The sequence below is a fragment of the Syngnathus typhle genome, linkage group LG10 (assembly GCF_033458585.1).
Source record: "Syngnathus typhle isolate RoL2023-S1 ecotype Sweden linkage group LG10, RoL_Styp_1.0, whole genome shotgun sequence".
In the NCBI taxonomy this organism is placed as follows: Eukaryota; Metazoa; Chordata; class Actinopteri; order Syngnathiformes; family Syngnathidae; genus Syngnathus; species Syngnathus typhle.
Window position 1 is genome coordinate 11219165 of NC_083747.1, and position 21740 is coordinate 11240904.

Sequence of the window (21740 nt, forward strand, 5' to 3'; positions counted from 1 at the left end):
TGCTCTCACAAATGTCATATTTGCTTTTGTTACTTTGCCAAGGGTCTGTTGAACACGTTCAGAAAGATGACGCGTAACATTTTTCCCTGTCAAGTGGCTTGAATTCATACCGTGATCTGAATCGGAGGCCATCTCAACCAGCCTTATTGTATGCATGCTGCTGCTCTGATCACTCCCTAGCAGATCTTTGACATGACGTGGATCAAAGAGGGAAGAAAGGCAGCGGGTGGCGGGGGGGAGTGTAAGTGAAGACATGGAGAGCAAAGAACACGGCTAGTGGAGCTCAACATGCTGCAGAGGGATGGAAGAGGGAAGCGTGAAGTGGGAGTTGCACACACGCGCCACACCAATGTGTGCGCGTGTGTGTGGATCCCCTAGTGTCAATGCGCGCGTGTGTGCAGGACATAGAGCGAGTGGATCTATTGCGACACAGAACACACTCCAGTGGCTGCGATTGAAGTATGGGCCAATTAACACGAGGAGCATTGAGCTCCAGCTGCACTCTTCTCTTCTTTCCTAAGCTCACCAACAATTCCATCTCTCCCTCGCATATCTCGTGTAGTTGTCGTTTTGAGCGCCAAAGCTGTGGAGGAAGAAATTACTGTCGAGTTGAAGAAAAGACCGAAGGGAGGACATTGGGAGGCTTTACCTCAAACAAGAAAACGAGAATCAATTTGTCATTGTCGTGCGACTCGTTCAAACGATTCAACAGGTTTGTGAGATACCACAAACTTGTTTTGAACGACGCCTCTCGCCCACGTTGCAACATCTAATTAAAATAATGCTAAACCGGAAGGTCAGGCTAACCGCCATTTGCCGAGAGGATGTTTGTTATCCTGTTTATGTTTCATAATAGGGAGGCGGAGGTGAAATGTGAACATTTGCATTGCAATAAAAGATTCATTGGAAGCATCTCGCAATGAGTAAATGCAGTTCGGAGACTGGTAACAGAACCCGTTAAACCTGTAAGTCTTAATAACAGCCAACATATGTTTACATTATATGGAAAAAAATGTTCTGGGTAAAAAAAAACATTCAGTTGATTTTTTTGTGGTGGAAGTTGGGCCCCTTCTCCTAAATGTACTGCCGGTGATACATATTTTATTCTTTTTTTGTTCCATTCCCTATTCAACATCCCACGAGAACCCGTTGCCAGAAGACATGGACTGCGCTGTCTTCACACTTCCAACAAGGCCGACGTGGGCGCACATTGCCGTCCCCCGAGAATGAAATACCGTGACGAGCCCCAACACTTAACGACCCGCGGCTTGCTACAGTCGCCAATATATCTCCTTCAAATTATACGACGTACCATATTTCCGCTGCTGTTCTTCCCGCCGTTGCTGCTACATCCTCCAGCGTACTAAAAAAAAAAAAAAAAACTACAAATGTCTGTTTTTTTTCTTTCCTTCGTTATCACATTTCCCCTATTCTCGCATCTCCGCACACCTCTACTTTTTACTTACTCGCCTCACTCGAGGCGCCTCACTCCAGACACACACACACAGTCCCGTCACTCAAAATATGAGTTGTGTATTTATTTAGGCGGAACACGTAGACGCCGCCCTCGGTAATCAATCGCCTTTTTTCATGCGTCTCACCCTCACATTTTGTCCCATTGCCATGCCTCATTTTTTTTTGTTCTCTCCTCTCCTCAAGCGCATCCTTGCTCCAATACGGGGTCAGATGAGCCATATTTTACCCATTTTCTCATTTTGCTCTTCCCACCTGAAAGACCGACAAGGGTCAAGGAATCATCAGAGCGCAGCGAGGAGAAAAGGTCGGAGTCAGATGAAGATAGAGGGAGAATCGTAGAGAGGACGAAAGCCCTGAAAATGGAGGCAGGCTGAGGGAGGGAGACTGGCTTTTGGGGGGACGGCGGGAATCGGGAAAGTGGGAGGAAAATGGAGGCAGGGCAGTTGGCGTGGCGAGAAAATCGAAAAGGATGCGATGCGTTTTTGAACCCCGTTATCTCCCGGGTGGTGATTAGCGCGCCGTTACCGTTTAGCGGCTCTGCGGGCAGTCGGTGGCCGCGCATTCGTCTTGTGTGCACATCCCAACGTGCACGCTTGCAGCTGCGAGGGTGCCTCTGCTGATCTTAATTGTTGTTATCATTCATGCAGCACAATAACCACCTCCGCCTCCATCCTTGCCTCCGCCTGCCATTAGCGCGCTCGCCCTGCTTCCCTCGAAAGGCCCGATACTATTTTCCCTCCTCATATTGTTCCTTCGCAGCCTGCTACCGAAATAGCAACAATTTCAGCGTTTTGCCTTTCTTCGCCTTTCCTTCCCCTATATGCGGTCCGTATTCCTCGTCACGTTTGCTTCGGTGGCACGTTGTGAATTTGGTAGCTTGACTTTCAGTAGAAATGAATCATTCATTCTGCCTTTTAATAGGACCGCTATCAAATTACAATTGTGGACAACTATGGCGTGTGCATAATCTGGAGCAGTTCAGAATGTACATTGACTGAGCCGAATCGAATTGTAATCCCACCGAATCGAATCATTCCACTCGACAATTGAATCGTCCTTGAATCGTATTGAGATAAACGTTTGGAATCGTCTTATTGGAGTGACGCTGCAGCCGTTTTGTTGGTTTAAAATGTTTGCAAAGTCTTCTGTTAGTGTTTGAACGTTGTTGTGAGTGTTCTTGTAGTAATATGAGTAAGATACTTTGATTTTTCCTCATTCCTCCTGAATGCTGTTGTGTTTGTAAATGCTTTTAGGTGTCATGTCTTTGCTTGAGTTGCCTTGGATATGAAAAGTAGTCTTGAAACGCAGCTGCCTTTCTTTATTAAGTTAAGAATGTAAATGAGTACAATTTCATAGAACAAATACTAGAATGCAGAGTGCGAATGTAGGTCGCTACTGCTACGAATGTTTTGGAAAACTGGTCCTGACCGCTCACTGCTGCCTTGCTGGCATTTTGGTCAATCTCACCCATCTCTGATCACTTCCCTTTTCCTCTTGTCTGTTTTTCTCCCGCCAACCTTCTTCTCGTCTAATTCTTTTACTCTATTGATCTCGTTTAATGTCCTCTCTGGTGGATATTGGAGGAAAAAGTATTTTGGACTAACTTAATCTCTCTTGTTTCTTCTTCTCCGCCGCCGCCGCCGACTCTCTCTTTCAGGCACCCTCTCTTTGTGCCGTACGTGTCTGCCTCCCCCCTCGGCGGGTTGCCATGGTGGCCATACCGACTCTCTCTCTCCTCCTGGTGCTGGCGGAGTGGAGAGGCCCGGCGGACGCCTCCCCGCATCTGCTGCTGCGGCCCAGCCCACGGGAGCGCGAGGCGGGGGCAATGATGAACTTCAACATCGCCGTCATCCACGCTGGCGCCTCCGTACAAGCCGAGGCGGCCCTGGCGGGGCTGGCGGGACGGGCGCTGTACCCCGGCTTCGGCCGGGTGTACGGCTCTCTGGGAGAGAGCGTGGTCACCCAGTGGGGCTCCGCCAACGTCATCTGGCTACAGGTTGGAGAACGTCGCTCCGCTCATTCGGGATGACAATGAGCGGCCATTGTTGGCGACCATTCATTAACCCAGATGAATGGGAGCGCCGCGCCGCACCGCTTTTCAGAACAAGCTCCTCGGCTCTTTGACAAAAATCCCGTATTGTTCACCTCATGCATATTACACGCGCCCTCCATATCTGTAACACAAAGTCAAGACGCACCGATGTCGTCCGCTAACGCTTTTTGTCTGTGTTCGCCCATCACTTCCTCCCCTTCATCCTCAAGGTGAACGACAGCAGCCCTAAGACGGTGCTGTCCCAGCTGTGTGAGCTGCTGGCTGCGCGGCCCCTACAGGGTCTGGTCTATGAAGAGGAGAGGCCCCCGCGCACGGCCTGGGGTCCGCTGGCCCCCATGCTGGAGTTTGTGTCGGCGCAAACGGGACTGCCCATAGTGGCTGTAGGAGGGGGAGCGGGGCTGGGGAGGATGCCACAGGTAGGAGGAGGGGGGGTGGGGATTGGGTTTGGGGTATGTGTGAGGGAGGGAGGAGGGGGGGGTCTCTCGCAGTGCAGGCAAGTATAAACCGTGTATGTTGTCAATTGAGGCGCCGTGGCTTGACAATCCAAATAACAACAGAAGGGGACAGCGGCTTACGTAACCACGGCGACCGGGAATGTCACAATATTGCGTGAGCGCTCGCTCGCTGAAGACGACAAAGCGTTTTGGGGCGAGCGCTCAAAGCTGAAGGTCAGCCTCGCTGCAACTCGCCAGCGTTTGGTCTGTAAATGGCACCAACTGGGCCGTCTGCGATGTTCCGGGTGGGAGGAAGGCATCGAGCGGACGTGACTGGATGTGTGCGCTGAAAATCTTCGCGCTGATGGGTCATTTGCTTCTCACCAATCACAAGTAACAAAGAGTGAGAGAAAGGCCGACGGCAAGTCGTTTGAGCACGTCTTCGATATTCTGGTCTTTCTCTTCACTGGATTGGACAGTGACATCGTAAAGTTGCTCTTGGTGCCGTCACTCTGAAGTGAGCGATGTGCGCCCGCTCCAGATTGGGAGCCAGCTGGTTGTTTCTCGCTTGTCTTTTTTTCTGGTTTAAAGTCGCATGTGATCGGTCAAGATGTATTGTGGCATCTGTGTTTTGGTGCTAAGCAGTCGGGAGAAGGAAGTAGGAGGTTTAAGACAAGCAGCACACAAACTGGAACGAGGGAGTAACAAAAACATCGAGAGCTGTGCTACAAAACATTGAGTGTCAAATAATGATAATGACATATACTTCAGGGAGAGGGGGCAAGATAGAAAAAAATAAATAAACGTGCTATTGTGTCCAATGTACAGTAGTAAGAAAAAAAAAAAGTCATTTTAGGCATTCTATAGTTTTTAAAATATTTGTATGTATATTTTTTTCTGCCAAAAATTGCCTCAAAAAGTCCATATCAGCGAAGCCCTAGTCGTTTGTTTATATTTTACAGTATATTTTTAGTAGCAGTGCATACAAAAGATTGAACCAATATAATTTGATCATGAATTAAATGACGCTACCGAAAAATCGAGAGCCAAAATTCCTATCGATGTCGTTCATGAGCCTTAAGCCGGATATCAAGGACATCTCGTAAATGCTCAAACGACTTTCCTTTGTGGCCTGCATGTGCGCTTTGCCAGTGAATTAAATTGCAGCACTTTTGATGAACTTCCTTGAAAGCTGCACTGTAGACTCCCCCCCCCCCCCTCCTTGCCGCCAACATACTTTTTTTAGAAACACTCCCATCTGGACTTCACGGGCATGTGCACGACAATCCAAGATGTTTTAGCCCTGCAGCTGCACCGGCTCCATTAAAACTTCAAGCTTTGCGACGCCTCGGCGTTGTGCATAAATAAACCCCTTCAGTCTCGAGACGAAACGCTTTCAAGTGATATCCCGGCCGTGTTTTAGCCACAGTTTTACACCAGGCGAGGACTTTTTGCTTACTTTTGAAAGTTGTTTTTTAACCAAGTCTGCTGCTGTCTTCCTTCAAATCAGGAATCGGGTTCCATCTTTCTCCAGTTCAGCTCCTCCACGGCCCTCCAACTGGAGGTCATATTTGAGGTGTTGGAGGAATACGACTGGACCGTCTTCTCCGTGGTGTCCACGCGTCATCACGGTTACCAGGAGTTCCTGTCGGTGGTGGAGGGCCTGACGGACGGCTCGTTCATCGGCTGGGAGAAGAAGAGCGTGGTCGTCCTGAACGTGACAGACGACCCCGGCGGGGCGCGCACACGCAGGCTGCTGAAGGAGAACGAGGCGCAGGTGAGACAGGGGGGAGCGAGGGGGGGAAATGGGGGAGGAAATGGGAGGAAGTGCAGCGACTGTCACTGAAAGGGGGGGGCCCCCTCGGTGGCAGGCGGCCTCCCAGCTTTTTCCTTCCTTCTTGGTCTCTCCCTCGGTCCCTTGGCGTGGCGCTCTCTCTCTCTCTCTCCCCCCTCTCTCCTCTATCCCTCTGTTCTGCTCTCCCCTCATCATCCGACACATTCACAGTTCAACGGCGCAACAAAAGCCATAAGTCGCTTTGACGGATTTCTCGACGCTTTGCGGCACGAGGCGATCTATCGAAAATTATAGTGTACACGCTGCTCAAGATTTAACACGCTGGTTGTTGCCTTGTTCGCGGTTAGAAGCTACGTGATTGGCGAGAAGGCGGGGGAGTTGAAATTGGAACAATGATAGAGTTGGAATGGGATATTTGAAAAGTAATGCAAAATTCAGTCGGAAAAACTTCAAGACAGTAATTGTAATCCTTGCCCTAAGAGATACAAGATTGTGATTTGAGATTGGGATGCCCGTACATAAAACCACAGAGGGATTTTCTTTTTCATCTGCATATCGCACAAGTTACTTAATTCTCTGATCTTTATCAATTTTTCTTATTATTATGCAGAAAGTTGGAGGTGTACTGTTTGACATTTGCCACACTTTTGATAATACCGGGATCTTCAAAGTTTCTCTTTTTCCTAAAAGTAAAATGTGTGATAAAATGAGGGCCTGATTGATAAAGATGCCAAAAAATATATCTTTAATCTAATCTATTTGAATCTATTTAATCGGTTTTAATCCAATCTACTTTAATTTTATTTAATCTATAATAATTTTATCTATTTTAATATAATTTAATATAATCTAATCTATTTTAGTCTATTTTAATCTATTTTAATATAATCTATTTTTATTTTATTCAATCTATAATGATTTTAATCTGTTTTACTATAATCTAATCTATTTTAATCTAATCTAATCCATGGTAATGGCTGGACATAGTTGGAACCCTGGCCAAGTACTAGAAATAGCGCATGTGCCATGCTACTCTTCTGGAATGCATACGTTAATGAAATTGAGCATCATGCATGTGAATGAAGGACCTTCTTTTATTTATGTATGTATGTATGTATGTATGTATGTATGTATGTATGTATGTATGTATGTATGTATGTATGTATGTATGTATGTATGTATGTATGTATGTATGTATGTATGTATGTATGTATGTATGTATGTATGTATGTATGTATGTATGTATTTATTTATTTATTTATTTATTTATTTATTTATTTATTTATTTATTTATTTATTTATTTATTTATTTATTTATTTATTTATTTATTTATTTATTTATTTATTTATTTATTTATTTATTTATTTATTTATTTATTTATTTAAGTGTCGCCTGCCCACCGCAACGCGCATGTTTGTGGAAAACAGCCCAATTCTAAACGTTATTCCGTGTTTAATGCTTCGTTTGATTTCCTAATCAATTCTCCGGAGATCATGCGGAGCTTAAACAGATGCGACATCATTCGACTTTTAAAAATATTTATACGGTTGAGATGATGGGCTCTTTGCTGAAAAGAAAAGTGCGGTGAAAAGTAATCTTGGCAACACCATCTGGCTCAACTCTAACCTTGACAGGACAGACTCGCACTTTTTGTCTCGCACCTCGTACGGCCGCCCAGACCGCCTTGTTCTTCTCTGAGCTCCCATTTCTCAACTCGGGCCTCCATTCATCCTCCTTAAACTCCCTCTTTGACCTCACGCTACTCCTACTTGAAATTACACCTGCACCTCTTCTACCTCCCCGTGTGCAGGAAACAAGATTGCATGCCCCCCTCCCACAGCCATTCTTTATTACTCCGGCTTGTCCGCCGTCCCTCTGTGTCACGGTCTCAATGTCATGGCTAATGTCCCGCCATGTGTGTGTTTGTGAAGGGCACGTGTTGGGTATTTCCAAGGCCGCACTTTGCTCGTGTCGGCGTTAATATAACACGCCGCCTGCGGTTCGCTGCCGCCTTGCATCTTTTCTTTGCGATGTCCTCCAGCTAATAACCGCTTGTGATCGTTTAGTGATGCCGTGTGAGTTTGCGTTACACGCTGGCCCCTCTCCGCTGCCGTCGCTTCCCGCCGCATGCGTTTTATGCTAATGTCCATGCCCCGGTCTCGGGATCAATTCTTACTTGAATGGCTCATGATTTGTCTTTTGTTCCATTCCTCCCGCAGCTTCCGCCTCGTCGGTTTTTCCCTGGCTCCTCCGTTTTCTGTGTGTGTGTGTTTAGAACACAGCTTGTGCCCCTTCCCCTCCTTGTTCGGTCTCCCCTTCTGTATTTGAGCGTCGATTCCGCCGTCACTCTCATCCCCTGTTTAATTCGCCGGAGGTTTATTGGCATGCAGGCATGATTGTTTTGCCAAGCAAGCCATTACAGTTGATAATTCAATGAAGGCGCCGTTCTCAAAATGTGCTTTCAGTCTCTCTCTCTCTCTCCCCTTCGAACCCTTTACAGATCCCCTTTGGTCAATTTCCACCCTCCTACTGTCCAGCCCTCGAGCTCCTGTGCTCTTGCTGATTATTTTTTTTCCACCACTCTTGTCTTCTCATTAATGGCATTCTCAACATCATCTCACTGTTTCTCTCTTCAGGCTGCAATTTGACCAAAGAGTGTCATTTTTTCTTTTCTTTCCCACAATCCTTCTCCCCATTTTCATTGTCACAGGAATGAATCTCAGATGAGTCAACTCCATTCGTTCATTTGCTTTCTGAGTCGTTTATTTTTCGGACTACGAGGCTCACCTGGCGCGAGGTGGATTTTTGAGAAGTGCGTCCTATAGTCGGAAAAATACGACAATGCACCTGCTTGAGTCTTATCGCATCATTTTACCGCTGTCTCTCTTCCAGTTCTCACCTTTGTTATCTCTCAATATGGCCTTGCCTATCTAAGCTCCTCCTCCCTTCCCGTTCAGGTGCACCTGCTCCAGCTCTATCTTTCTCCCTTACCTCTCCAACCCTGTCTCTCTCCATGTCTCCCCTGTCCCCTCCTTATCTCACTAGCTGGTATGTGTGTGTATGTGTGTGTGTCCGCCCTCCTCACCGCTCCCTCCCCCCGCTTTCCGGCCATCCCGCAGGTCCGCCTGCTGTACTGCTCCCAGGAGGAGGCCGAGTTGGTCTTTCGAGCAGCCTGGGCGGCGGGTCAGGCCGGCGCCTCGCACATGTGGTTCGCTGTGGGCCCGGCGCTCTCAGGTTTAGGCATGGAGAGCCTGCCCAGGGCTCTGTTTGCCGTGCGGCCGCAGGGATGGAAGGACGAACCCCGCCGGAGGATCGCCCGAGGCGTGTCGGTGCTGACGCACGGCGCCGTGGCTATGCGCAAGGATTACGGGACCACGGGCGGGCCCAATTTTGTCACTAATTGCGCAACGGATGCCAATCAGACCCAGAGAATGCGGGGCAGGATAAGGTGAGAGAATCTCAGAGCCGCCTCGCATCAGTTCATAACAGCAAAGATTAGCCGGGCATCTGTAGCAAGCAGACCACGTCTCATGTTTATTAATGACCCTCGTTAATATATTCCTCATCGCCTGTGCGAACAGACAGCGGCGCACTCTAACAGGTAGTCCAAGTGGCCACGCTTCTCATCGCCGTTCATTTTTAATGCCAATCATTGCAGCTCCTTATAGAAAGCGCAAACATCACGTTGTATGGCTGGATGAGGCGACAAAATGAGCCAAGATGTCATTTCGCATCTTATTTGCCGTGGCATTCGTAAATGGATTGCAGCACAAGTGTGGCAATTAAATGGAAATGATTCATAGATGGCTCTCATTTGCTTATGAACTACGTCCAGTCACAGACCATGCTAGCGTTGTCGTTTTTTTATTCGCACCGCTGCCGTCCGCAACGACGCGCCGCCGCTCTTAACGCTAACAGACAATTAAAACGTCCGTCTGGCGGGATTATCTGACAAAAGGATTTATTAGTCGCTTCACGGTCCAAATCCTGCGTGTTATTATGTGAGCTTAGATGTCATGTCGTGTTTGCTTTTAGAATCTTACCATTTCTTCCTGTGTCCCGCTTGTTTGTCCGCACAGGTACTTCAGCAACATCACGCTGGGTGGCCGAGATTACTCCTTCGACGCTGACGGATACCTGGCCAACCCCTTCCTGGATGTCATTTCCTGGACACCTGGGACTGGATGGGAAGATGTAAGGACATGCCATCAGTTTTTTTTATATTAGTTTGAGACGCATCAATGTATCCACTTAAGTCACCGGGAATAGGACTTAGGTCACTTAGGAATAGTCACTTAGGAATTTGAATTACTAGACAGAACTGATTTGTAAACTGTGGCTAATACAGGGAAGATTTATTTTTTTTGGTGTGTGAGCTAGCTAGCTAGCTAGCTTGCTAGCTAATTGCACTCTTTAGTAGCAATCAGCAATCGCAAACATTTCCGTCTATCCTCACTGTTTGGATATCCGTCTTTTCCGTACTTCATCGACTATTTACAAATATGTATGATGGCTTTCAAAACAAATATCTGTATTCGCTTGACGGGGTCTTTAAGTCAGAAAGCAAGAGAGAGCAGCAGCAGCAGCAGCAGCTTTAATTGGCATCGGTGCGTTGTTGTGGTGTTGCCCTTGATGAGTAGCTGCGAGGGCATGAAAGCAGGCTGAGGAGAATTTGTGCTGATGTTCTTGTGTGTTTATTTCCTCTCATGCGGGATGAACAAATCTGTGCACGCAGCGTTGGCATGTGGAGACATAAACCTGACAGTGAGAATCGTAAAGGTCGCAGGGGTTTACGTTCACGTAAAGTTCAATAGTCCTCTGAGTGCTCGAGGCGCTGGAGAGACGTCGGCTGCATCTCTGGACTTTGGTTTCTCCGAAGGTGCGCTCAAGCTGTCAGAAAAGTTGACTTTTTGATCAGTTGGTACAACGAAACCTGAAACGCTAAGGCCCAACTTGTGGCAGGTCGACCCCATTTTGTTCGACTTTAATTTGGAAATTGATTTAGTCCATTCCAAGGTTAAACTGACACCATAAAACCTTGATGAAGTGAGCAGGCAATTTGAGAGAAACATTTTAATCTTCTTAACAGCCATACACGCATAAAAAATAACCGCTGTAATATTAGTATGGTAAAGCCCTCTTTAAATTGTTAATTTGTTATCCTTGATGATACATGAGAACGGAGGAATCATAAAAGTTGCACACGTGACTAAAAAAAACGTATACTGTAAAAGATATTTCAGCTGCCCGCGATAACATGACTCTTTGATTGATTTGATTTTTCTCCGAGTGACATGCGTTCACTCGCAGCCGACGACGAGGCGCTCTAAAACTGCCACGGCGGCGAACCTTCTGAAAGAAATCCGGATCTTTTTCCCACGACTGACCTTTGGACTATTGCCGTTTGAAGGCTTCAGACATTTGACACATTCCGCTTGAATTAAAAAAAAGAAAATTGCTCATTCACAAGTCTGAAACATAAGTAGCATTAGCTCCGGCCCAAAATAATTAAACGGCTGTCCTGAGGTGCTGACAAATCGTTTACGCTCCAAATGTTGTCGTGTTCATCCTGTTGGTGGCGTGAGAATGATGACGGTCATCAGTAAGCCTCACATTGCGGCGCTCCACTTATGCGAGAGTCGTATTCCGGTGCGCAATGCACCTTTCTTTAAATCGATAAGGAACAAATTGCGGCGCTGTAGTCATAAATATGACTGAGACGTATCTTTTCTCAAGGTTCATTTTGAAAGAAATGAAAGAATCAGTAGGCCCGCTGATTGTTCTCATTTGTTGGCTGTGTCTTCCATTTCAAATGAAATTTAAATCGCCCTGCGTCTTCTCTGACGTTCTACATGGCTGCCGTTTCTTTTACAAAAGCCGGGTCATGTTTCCGCTTCCAGTGTGAAGGCTGTTTTTTTGGGGGGGGGGGTCAACTCCCGTGTACAAAATCAAAATTGGCGTCACTATAACGAGACGAGCCAAAGACTATCCAGTACAGTTTCCGCGCACAAATAAACACATTGGAGGCTGCTCCCAACAGCCCCCCCAGAGTCCGGTCACCACGTGCGGTCATCTGCTGACATTCCTGAAATCGCTTTCAATTAGATGCTCCTCCACAGGTCCTTCGACTCAAACCAAGGGTACCATACCCGCCCACGCATGCACGAAGCCTCGACACACACACACGCGTGTTCACGCAATCTGTATGCGCGCTCCCTCCCACTGCGCCCAAACACACGGAGAAAAAAAAGCGGATAAGACCCCCGTATCTGCCGACTATGCACATCCACACTGCTGAATATTTAATGGCGGCTTTACAATGACTGCACCATTACCTACAAGCCCAGGAGCGTCCTGGCTCGGCCTACGAAGGTTATCGTGCGTTGGCGAGGCTTCGTCAAGCTACGGAAAAAGTGCACAGATGCTCCGTGACTTGTACGCAACGCTAATGACCATTTACGCTCAGCACATAAAAGAGACAGAAGGTTTAGTACTTCACACCAAAAAAATAGCAAACTTGTGCTGGTTTTCAAGGAAGGTATTTAGACTTTAAGCCATTTTACAATGATACACATGGGTTATTTCATTATTTATGATTCACCCCCCCCCCCCCCCCCAAAAAAAGCACATATACAGTAATCCCTCGTTTATCGCGGATAATTGGTTCCAAAAAGTGATAAGTGAAATCCGCGAAGTAAGGTCACCAACAAGAAGTACTGGACAGGCTAACGAGTTAGCAGAAAGATGCTAATTCGCGATCGTTAACCCGCGAAAACGGACTTCTAAAGGAATGTAAATCAACATTTGGAGCAATACTACATTGTCCTAAAGGTTAGACAGATGTTTTATTGTGACTTTTAAATGTTTTTTTAATTTGGAAAAAGATCTGCGATGTAGTGAAGCCGCGATAAACGAAACGCGAAATAGCGAGGGAGCACTGTACATGCAACACAATTGTCCGAATTCGTAGCTAATACCTCGCACACAGCTGATATCCTTTTCCCGACCATATTTCCCCCAATAACAATCTCGAGCGCATACATTTCCGTGCAGGCTGCGACTCGATTCAACGCCTGTTGCGCGAGTGTGGACGAGGCGGCGAGCTGTCAGTGTAGCGGGCTCCTCTTCCTCTCGCTGTCAATGTTTGACTTCGACAGTCTGCGCAAATCTGCCAGGCTCTGCTCAACCCACTCAAGCAGCCACTGCAAACTCCGTCGCCGCAATATTCATGTATTCTTGTGTATGCGTCCCTCAGCCTACTGTACATAAGCAAATTTTGGAGGGGGATGTCGCCTTAGTCACGCTTGTCGCAACGCGTAAAGGTGACTTTTATCATCAGGTGAATGCGCCCCGATTGTCAAGACTGGATGCGCTTGTGCAACGCGTTATAGGAGTCAATAAATAAAAGGCAAAGAAGAATGCAGATTTCATACGTCTTCAAACCAACAGAGCAAAAGGAAAACAAGGGCATCGATGAATCTTAAAGCCAGCTCTGTGGCAAATATGCATTGAGAGCAGACCGCCGCCCGCAGGCATAAAAATGCATCCATCAAACCGAGGCAAATTGACAAGGATGGTGATTTTTTTTTCTGCCGCTGAGCCACGCTCATTTCTTTTGCGCAGCGGTCGAGCGGAACCGAACAGTGCAGATTCTTCAGCTGATTACGGCTGGCAATCAGCCCGAGCCAACACTCAAATACAGTCCGACTTAAGGCCAAAGTTATTCAAGAGCCGTTTAGCATCTCACTCGCGTCACGCAATGGGCGAATTCTTTGAGCAAAACTGAACATTTTACATCACACGCAGTTACTCCCGCTGGAAGCACAAACCCAAATTAGAGCCTGAGTGGAACTGGACTGATTTGACTGGATGATTTTTTTTTTTGCTAGATCTTCACATTTATTGGGTTTTACACTGCTCAAAAGTATCGGGCTTAGTGTTTAGTGAGTGAATTAATGTCATTCAAATGTAATTTGGTGTGATATATAAAATGTAGTGATTCTCAAAGTGCTGTTTGAGTACCGCTAGTGTTACAATGGCCCCCTCTAGTGGTACGTGAATGAATTGCTGCTGAAGTACAGTTCAGTTGTATTTAACTAAACTTCAAGAATACAGTTGTATTTAATCTTGAAAAAAAAACGGTTTATGTTTAATTAATCTTTGTTGTGCAATACTTGAAGTATATTTTTACTTCACTTCCATATTTAAACATCGTGAAGCTGTATGAAATTACCATTAAGTTTTCTTCAAATCGATATCGCAAAAAGCACAAAATTCCCGAATCTTCATTTAAATGTTTCGAATGCGTAGCTGAGGCCAACATGCCATTGTGCCCAAGAACAAAGCAAGACATGAGTCAGAGCGTGGCACGGCGGGTGCTTGCTAATGGCTCATACAGGCTTAACGTATGTTGTCCCCTGTAGCTCCTTTGCTCCAACTATGATTGAAGTGTTAGATTTTAATTGCGGCAGATCCATTTTTAATGATGCATGGGCTCGGGGCTTACACACTTTATCCAATTTTCACATTTGCGCAGAGCGATATATTGCTGGTATGATGGTTAATTTATAGTAAAAAAAAAAACGAGTAGTCCAAAATGAAAGTTGTTTACTTGAGCATACATCAGCGAGCGTGTCCACCAGAAGCAATTTCTTGCGCCGTCACATGTGTCACATTTTACTCCCATGTATCAATGGATGACGAGTGGGACAAAAGTGGATTACGAGTCTGCCACCATCAATCCGCGTAGCCTTTGCACGTGCATGAATTTGCCAGGTAATTGCTCCCGTCCAGCATAACACAGCATAACAATTATAATTTAGAGCCTGACGTTTGCCCGTACGGCGAACGAGCCACAATATAATGGAAACCATGCCTGCAGTAAATAGTACCTTTATGGAGATAATAACGTTCTTTTTTTTTAATTTTTTTTTATTGAGTCTATCACAGAGATGGTCATTAATCTCGGTGGCCGTTTTGTGGCTGTGCAGCTAGCTTGCGCCGTCATTTTAGCGGCATGAAATGAACCACGACGGTTGATGTCGTGTCTCCGTCTTCCCCAGGTAGGCTCGTGGGAGAACGGCGTCCTGAGACTGCGCTACCCGGCCTGGTCCCGCTACGGGCCTTTCCTCAAACCTCCGGATGACGCACAGCACTTGCACGTGGTCACGCTGGAGGAACGTCCGTTCGTCATTGTGGAGCTGGCCGACGCGGCGTCCGGAACTTGCATCCGAGACTCTGTGCCCTGCCGGCGACCCCTCAATGTCAGGTTTGATGGCTTTTTACAAAGCGAGTCATGATGCGATCCTTCAACAAACAAAAGTAGCCCATTGAGGAATTATCCAATTGATTGTGTTCTGGGAACAATTTAATGTAGCCGTATTTGCAATCCCCTACGTGGCTGGAAAGCAAATTGCGCTGTCTGGTTCCTGAGCCATCAAGATGCCCTCCAACATCAGTCACCTCCCCATATGGCGGCCTCTTTACCGCTTGACCATAATCAATATCGAGCGTCTCTCTTTTTGGGGGAGTTGCACGTGGCCACGATGACATGCTATAGTTCATCACGTCCCAAAGGCGTGACGTGCCTATCCGTCAGCTCGCTCTCACTTTTTCCTTCAAAATCTTTCCTTTGACTGGTTTTCAGCGCTAATCACGAGGGAGCGGCTCCCGTCAAGCAATGCTGCAAGGGCTTCTGCATCGACATCCTCAAGAGATTGGCCAAGATCGTCGGCTTCACCTACGACCTTTACCTCGTGACCAATGGGAAGCACGGCAAGAAAATCGATGGCGTTTGGAACGGCATGATCGGAGAGGCGAGTATTTGCGCCTGCCGGCTTGTTTACCCGCGCTTCCTGACGTCAGCTTTGGTCGGAGACTCAAGGTGATTAGCCAAATGAGGATACATTCAAATCTTGCTAGTGGTTTTCAAAACGTACAATTTTCCCCGAGTTCGATGCGTCTCATCAAAGCGCACAGCATTTTTTTCTCCGGCTGACCTCTCGTCGTCACAGCTTTAAGAACGTTCCTACTGTGCTCTTTCTGACTTGAACCCCGGCCACGGCTGTCAATCAAATCTATTTTCACACACAAATGGGCCGAGTAAATGTTTTCTCAGACTGGCGTGTGCCTTTTGATCAGTTCCAAAGCCTGCCATTCTTTGATCAGGTAATCCAGACTTGGCAAAGTTGAGGGGGAGGGCACCCGGCGTTCCGCTTGGCTTCATTTTTCTGCTGATTTGCTCTGAAGATTGGATGTGCCATGTCTAATGTAGATTAGCACTTCACTTGTACAATCAGCTGACTTTCAGTTTTTTTTTTTCCCTAAATGGTGGCTGAGAGCAGACATACTCATTTGGTATGCTAAAGAGATGCAGGGGAGACACATGTTCTGAATTTGTACCATATTGTGTGCTGAATACATGAACATTTTACAGGTCTGCAAATGGTCAGTGTGGAATCATAAAAAAGAGGATCAGATGAAGAATTTCTTCGTGGTTGGTTCCCATCTCCCTTTTAGGTGGTGTACAAACGGGCGGACATGGCCATTGGCTCTCTGACTATCAACGAGGAGAGGTCCGAGGTTGTGGATTTCTCCGTCCCTTTTGTGGAAACGGGGATCAGTGTCATGGTCTCCCGTAGCAACGGAACTGTATCACCATCAGCTTTCCTAGGTAAGAGCCCTATTTTATCTGAGCTACAGAAACACGTGGTTATATTGTTGAGATAGCGGAAAAAATCTTTGTAGCTTATGCTAACTCTAAATGCTCAAGTCCACACTGTCAAAGTATTTATGATCTTCTGGAGATTTATTTTATTTTTGATCATTTGTATGATTTTTATTATTATTTTTCATCATTCTTTATTTTTTTATCTATTTATTTATTTATTTACTGGAGTGTGTGTTTGCCCCCAAAGAGCCGTACAGCCCAGCAGTGTGGGTGATGATGTTCGTCATGTGCCTGACCGTAGTGGCTGTGACTGTCTTCATCTTTGAGTTCTTCAGTCCCGTGGGCTACAACCGCAGTCTCCAAAATGGCAAGAGTGAGTGATGAGTCCGTTCGCTCTGTTTTTCCCTGCCTGATAGATGGATGAGTGTGAAGGCACTCCGTCACTGTCGCCACACAGATCAAACGGACAAATAGTGAGGACGCGTCTGGGTTGGGGTTTGGAGCTACTACTGAAGCTAACCTCGGGAAAATCCTCATTAATAATGGAATGGAATTTAATTTTTGTTTTCCCACAATGAAATGGATGAGAAGGCTCCTTAACTGGTACTCCTAAAGGTGTTACGATACCTTTGAGGTTCCATTACTGTGAGATCAAAGTTGTGATATTCACTGGCGGCGCTAGGATTTGTTTTCCTTAGGGGCATGGATATCTCAGGGGACCATAAAACTATTTTTTTATATACTTTTACAAACCCAGGGACGAGTTGAAATGTGGGGAAAACTTTATAAAGAAACAACCCTTCAGAAATACCAAAAATTCAATTATCAAAAGTCTCCTAGCGCACACGTGTAACATGAGCTAACTTTCTCTCAGTGCCAAAAAGATGCCAGAAGCGAATAAATACAGCTGTTATATTTCCGCGCCACAGGAGCTGATGTGAGTTGACAACTTTTAAGAAAGATACAAAAAAAAAAAAAGGCACCTGCTTCGTATTTAATAATGTATTTCCCTCAGTGGCTCCATGTGCCATTGTTGCTGATTTCCTTTTCCACCTTCACTTTCTGAGTGAGCTGTCACAGAGAGTTACGTTTAAGAGGCGGCGGCGGCGGCAGCGGCGTGCTTCCTTGATGCTCCCGCACAGCGGGCGCTCGGCATCTTGGCGCACGAGGAAATATGAGCGGTGTCATTTTGGAGCACGGGTAGCGTGATTGTTGCAAAGCACGCTTGACTTGAACGTAATATGCTGCCCCCTATTGAGCCGGAGTGCCAAACATAAATCACCCGATTGTACAAATCAGCCACGAGCGGCGGGTAAAGAGGCGCTCGTCAAACTGCATCCGAGTTTGTCTAACATGGAAGAGGCCATCTATTATTCAGCGCTGCACTTTGTACTCCCGTGTGCTTTTTTAAATGTCTCCGATGCGAGTCTTCTCACCGCACGATTGCTTCACTTTGGGTAGATTTAACGGAATCATCCCGCTTCTTCCTCACAACAGCTTGAATACGGCGCGCCGTGAGATTACGTTTATTGGTAACATCATGTCGCAGCTGTCCCCGCAAGTCACGCTCGGTGACTTACGGGATGAGATTTGCTGTCAATATGCTCGGTCGATATTTTAAAAAATACGGCCTAGCCATTTTACACATCATTCGCCGAGATATTTTACGAGCATTTTTCTTTCTCTCCCTCAGAGGCCGGAGGCTCGACTTTCACCATCGGAAAATCTGTGTGGCTTTTATGGGCCATTGTCTTCAATAACTCCGTGCCGGTGGAGAACCCCAGAGGAACGACGAGCAAGATCATGGTGCTGATCTGGGCCTTTTTCGCTGTCATCTTCTTGGCCTCGTACACCGCCAACCTGGCAGCCTTCATGATCCAGGAGGAGTACATCGACACCGTGTCGGGGCTCTCGGACAAGAAGGTACTGACTTCGATGCTTGAATGCTAGTGATGCTAATGCTAATGTACTGGGAAAAAAAGGCAAATTGAAGTCGTAAGGGAGTCCAATCCGATGAATTTAAACGTTGAAATTGATTACAGCGGAGAGTGTGAAGAAAAGGATCAAATTGAACATCACGCTATTACCACACTTCTGGAATACTTATAAAGCACTTGTGAGGACGATAAAAATCCACAGCTTGACCTTTTTTTCCCCCCGCGCTCAACAACTTAGTCTGCAAAAGGGGGGACAGAAATGGGTCAGACAGATTGGTGCACAGCCTGAGGTGTCTGATGGCCCTTTCGTCGCCTTCAGTTTCAGCATCCCGAGGAGCAGTACCCACCACTGAAGTTTGGCACCGTGCCCAACGGCAGCACGGAAAAAAACATCCGCTCCAACTACCCGGACATGCACCAGTACATGGGCAAATATAACCAGAGAGGAGTGGAAGACGCCATTCTCAATCTCAAGACCGGGTTGGTTTCCTCCAACATTCCGCATCGGTTTGCTCCATAAAATGTTTCGCCTCATAATCACATTTTTCCTCCAAAAAGATTAGCGCTCTTTATTTGTTACTTTGGGGACGCGTTGAAACACTTCTGGCTAGTAATTGTGTTCCTCGCACATATTAAAGATGGGGAATATATTTCAGTTGCCGTGGCGACCGACTTGACTCGCTTCCCCCTCCAACGAGTCTGCTCTTACCGGATACACAAAATTGCCTCGATTTTACACCTAAAAGTCTTCATAATTACACAATGATGGTTTCCTTACATCAAAACACGGCAAAAAACACAATCGAGAATCCGCGTTATTATTGCTGCTAAATTGACTTTCTTTGATTAGCAGTAGATTTATGTCAGCGGATTTTAGGGTAGAGTATTACAGGCTAGTAAAGAATCCGAGCCCACCGAAAATGAGCGGCAAAGACACCATGGGGATGCTCGTCTCTCTATTATGCCAGCGTGTTAAAACACACAAACAAGTTCAAACAGAAATAAAACCAAAGCAGATACTCAACTGGATTGCTGAGATTTACAAAGAAATCCAAAGAGAAGGAAAATTAAATTGCCGGTGAATAATTTAGGAAGGTCCCTGATTAAAAAAAAGATTCCATTCCAGCTTCTTTGCAACCAAATCTCAATCGTTCATCTCTCGTTTTCACCTCCATTTTGGTCTTTTCTCTTTCTTACTGTGTGTATTTAAACTTCCTAATCCTCAGTGCTCTCACCCGTGTCTTTTCCCCCCTGAAGTGTGTAAATCTTTTTCCTCCTCTCTCTCTATTTCGCCTTCTTGTCAGCGTGCTCTTGACTTCGTATAAATCCTCTTTCCCCCCCTCCCACACATCCATTTCCCTCATCTCTGCGTCATTTTTATTCTGCTTGTTTTTGCTCTCAAACTGGTTTTTGCTATTCCACCCATTTGACATGCGTGGACTGAACTTTTTATTCCGCGACCATCCTTCCATTCCCTCACTCCCTTCCCAATTAGTTAATTACTACCAATTTGTTGCCAAGATGTATGAAATAAATCGGAATATTTGACCGTGATAACCGTTTCATCCCTACTCGCTTCCGCCAACCCCCTCGTTCCTCGATTAAATGATGAATAGATTTTTTTTTCTTTGATCCCTTCACAGGAAACTGGATGCTTTTATTTACGATGCTGCGGTATTGAACTACATGGCCAGGAAGGACGAAGGTTGTAAGGTATGAAGCCAGCACAACGGACATAAATAGAGAGATGTTGACATATATACTCAGCTTGTCCTTTTTTTTTTTTTGGTCTCTCCCTCCAATCCAAGGTGATGACCATAGGCTCGGGGAAGGTTTTTGCCACCACAGGCTACGGTATCGCCCTGCACAAAAATTCACGCTGGAAACGTCCTCTTGACCTGGCCCTTCTGCAGCTGGTGGGAGATGGTGAGAATGACGGCGAGGAAATCATGACCGTATTTTTCAGACATCAGGCACACTTCAAATGCTTTCCATTTCCTCCAAAAATCCACAGAGCACCGTAGAATTATGTCTATTTGAAGTTTGGCTCATTTGATGGACTGATTTGTTCTCCCATTCATTGAGATTGTGCCTTCCTTATATTCCCAAAACTAGACAAAGGTAAATCATGGGTGTCAAACTCAAGGACCGGAGGCCAGATACGGCTCATCACATCACTTTACGTGGCCCGCAAAGATATAATTGTGCATCGACTTCGATGTGTCAATTCTAAAATTATAAATTCACTTTCAAAAAGAAAATTTAGATATTGCTACCAATTGTATCACTATTCATTTTTTTTAATATTTGATTTTTTTTTTTTTTTAAACAAGTCTCGGATTCCAAAACTAGTTATTAATCAGTTTGTTGCATCGACTATATTGTATATAATATAAGGCGGTGACAGTCATATTGGCCCTTTCAAGGAAACTTCGACTACAAAAATGAGTTTGACACTTGTGAGGTAGATGTGAACACGCAGGAGCTTTGATGATGGAGAGCATGTGGATGTTAGACGATGCTTGTAAGGTGTTTTGCTCAGGACAAGGGGAATAATGGTGTGTAGGAGAGCTGATGGTGGGAAGAGAGATGCCTAAAAGGTCTCTTGACTGTCAGGCAGTGAGTGGGAAACAAAACTGGGAATGGCACCAAGAGGAATATTGAAATGATTGCTTGAGTAACACTGTTCTTTGGAGGGGGAGGGGAGGGCAAGGGCCTCCCCCCTGCTTTTGTGCTCTGAATCACAAAACGCTCTTTCCCTGCTCGGGAGGGTGCAAAAAAAAAAATTATCTTTGTGAGTCCGTGTCGAAAAGGCTCATCACGACTCGAGTGGTGATTTTACTCTTGTGCAGATTAGGGGGGTGTACAAGGGGGAAAGAAAATGATGAAAGTCTACGGACGTGGGTGACTCAAGATGGCAATAAGGATTAGATATTATAAGTTGGTTGATTGTCAAAACAGAAGCTCAGGAGATTTATAGAAATATTTAGCCCAATTCCTAAACTATAAATATAGGTGACATTGGAGTTAAACGAGGGGGGGGAGTAATAGACCAAAATTTGGAAACATTATTACAATCCTCTTTGTCTGCTGCAAACTGTATTTGGGATTATGGCAGGAATCTTGTGCGCGCGATAGAGAAAATCAATTTTGCAATCAGCGCACAAATGCTCGATTGTCATTTTACATTGTCCGCCACACGCATTTCTTGTCACAATGCTCAGCTTTCCCAAATCAGCTTTGCTTATGGCGCGAAGGCAGACGAAGGCCTTTAGTTGTTTCTGGCATGCGGACACTTTAGCTGCTTATAGTGCCGCTTTGGTGCCAAGATCTATTAAATAAGGCTGGCCACTGCTGCCAAATATCTGGACCGGG

General features: G+C 45.9%; 1 protein-coding gene across 1 annotated transcript in view; it reads left to right on the forward strand.

Annotated features, from left to right (window-relative positions):
* The first annotated feature begins 3184 nt into the window (after positions 1–3184).
* Positions 3185–21740, forward strand: part of LOC133160942 (glutamate receptor ionotropic, NMDA 2D) — a 30809-nt gene continuing 12253 nt past the window's right edge. Inside the window, exons 1-13 of the mRNA XM_061289065.1 lie at positions 3185–3472; positions 3700–3945; positions 5474–5740; positions 8879–9207; positions 9839–9953; positions 14822–15027; positions 15406–15574; positions 16278–16431; positions 16676–16801; positions 18122–18351; positions 18685–18845; positions 20009–20078; positions 20174–20291. Of these exons, the coding sequence (XP_061145049.1) occupies positions 3185–3472; positions 3700–3945; positions 5474–5740; positions 8879–9207; positions 9839–9953; positions 14822–15027; positions 15406–15574; positions 16278–16431; positions 16676–16801; positions 18122–18351; positions 18685–18845; positions 20009–20078; positions 20174–20291 (2479 nt within the window). The remainder of the gene's footprint in view (positions 3473–3699; positions 3946–5473; positions 5741–8878; positions 9208–9838; positions 9954–14821; positions 15028–15405; positions 15575–16277; positions 16432–16675; positions 16802–18121; positions 18352–18684; positions 18846–20008; positions 20079–20173; positions 20292–21740) is intronic.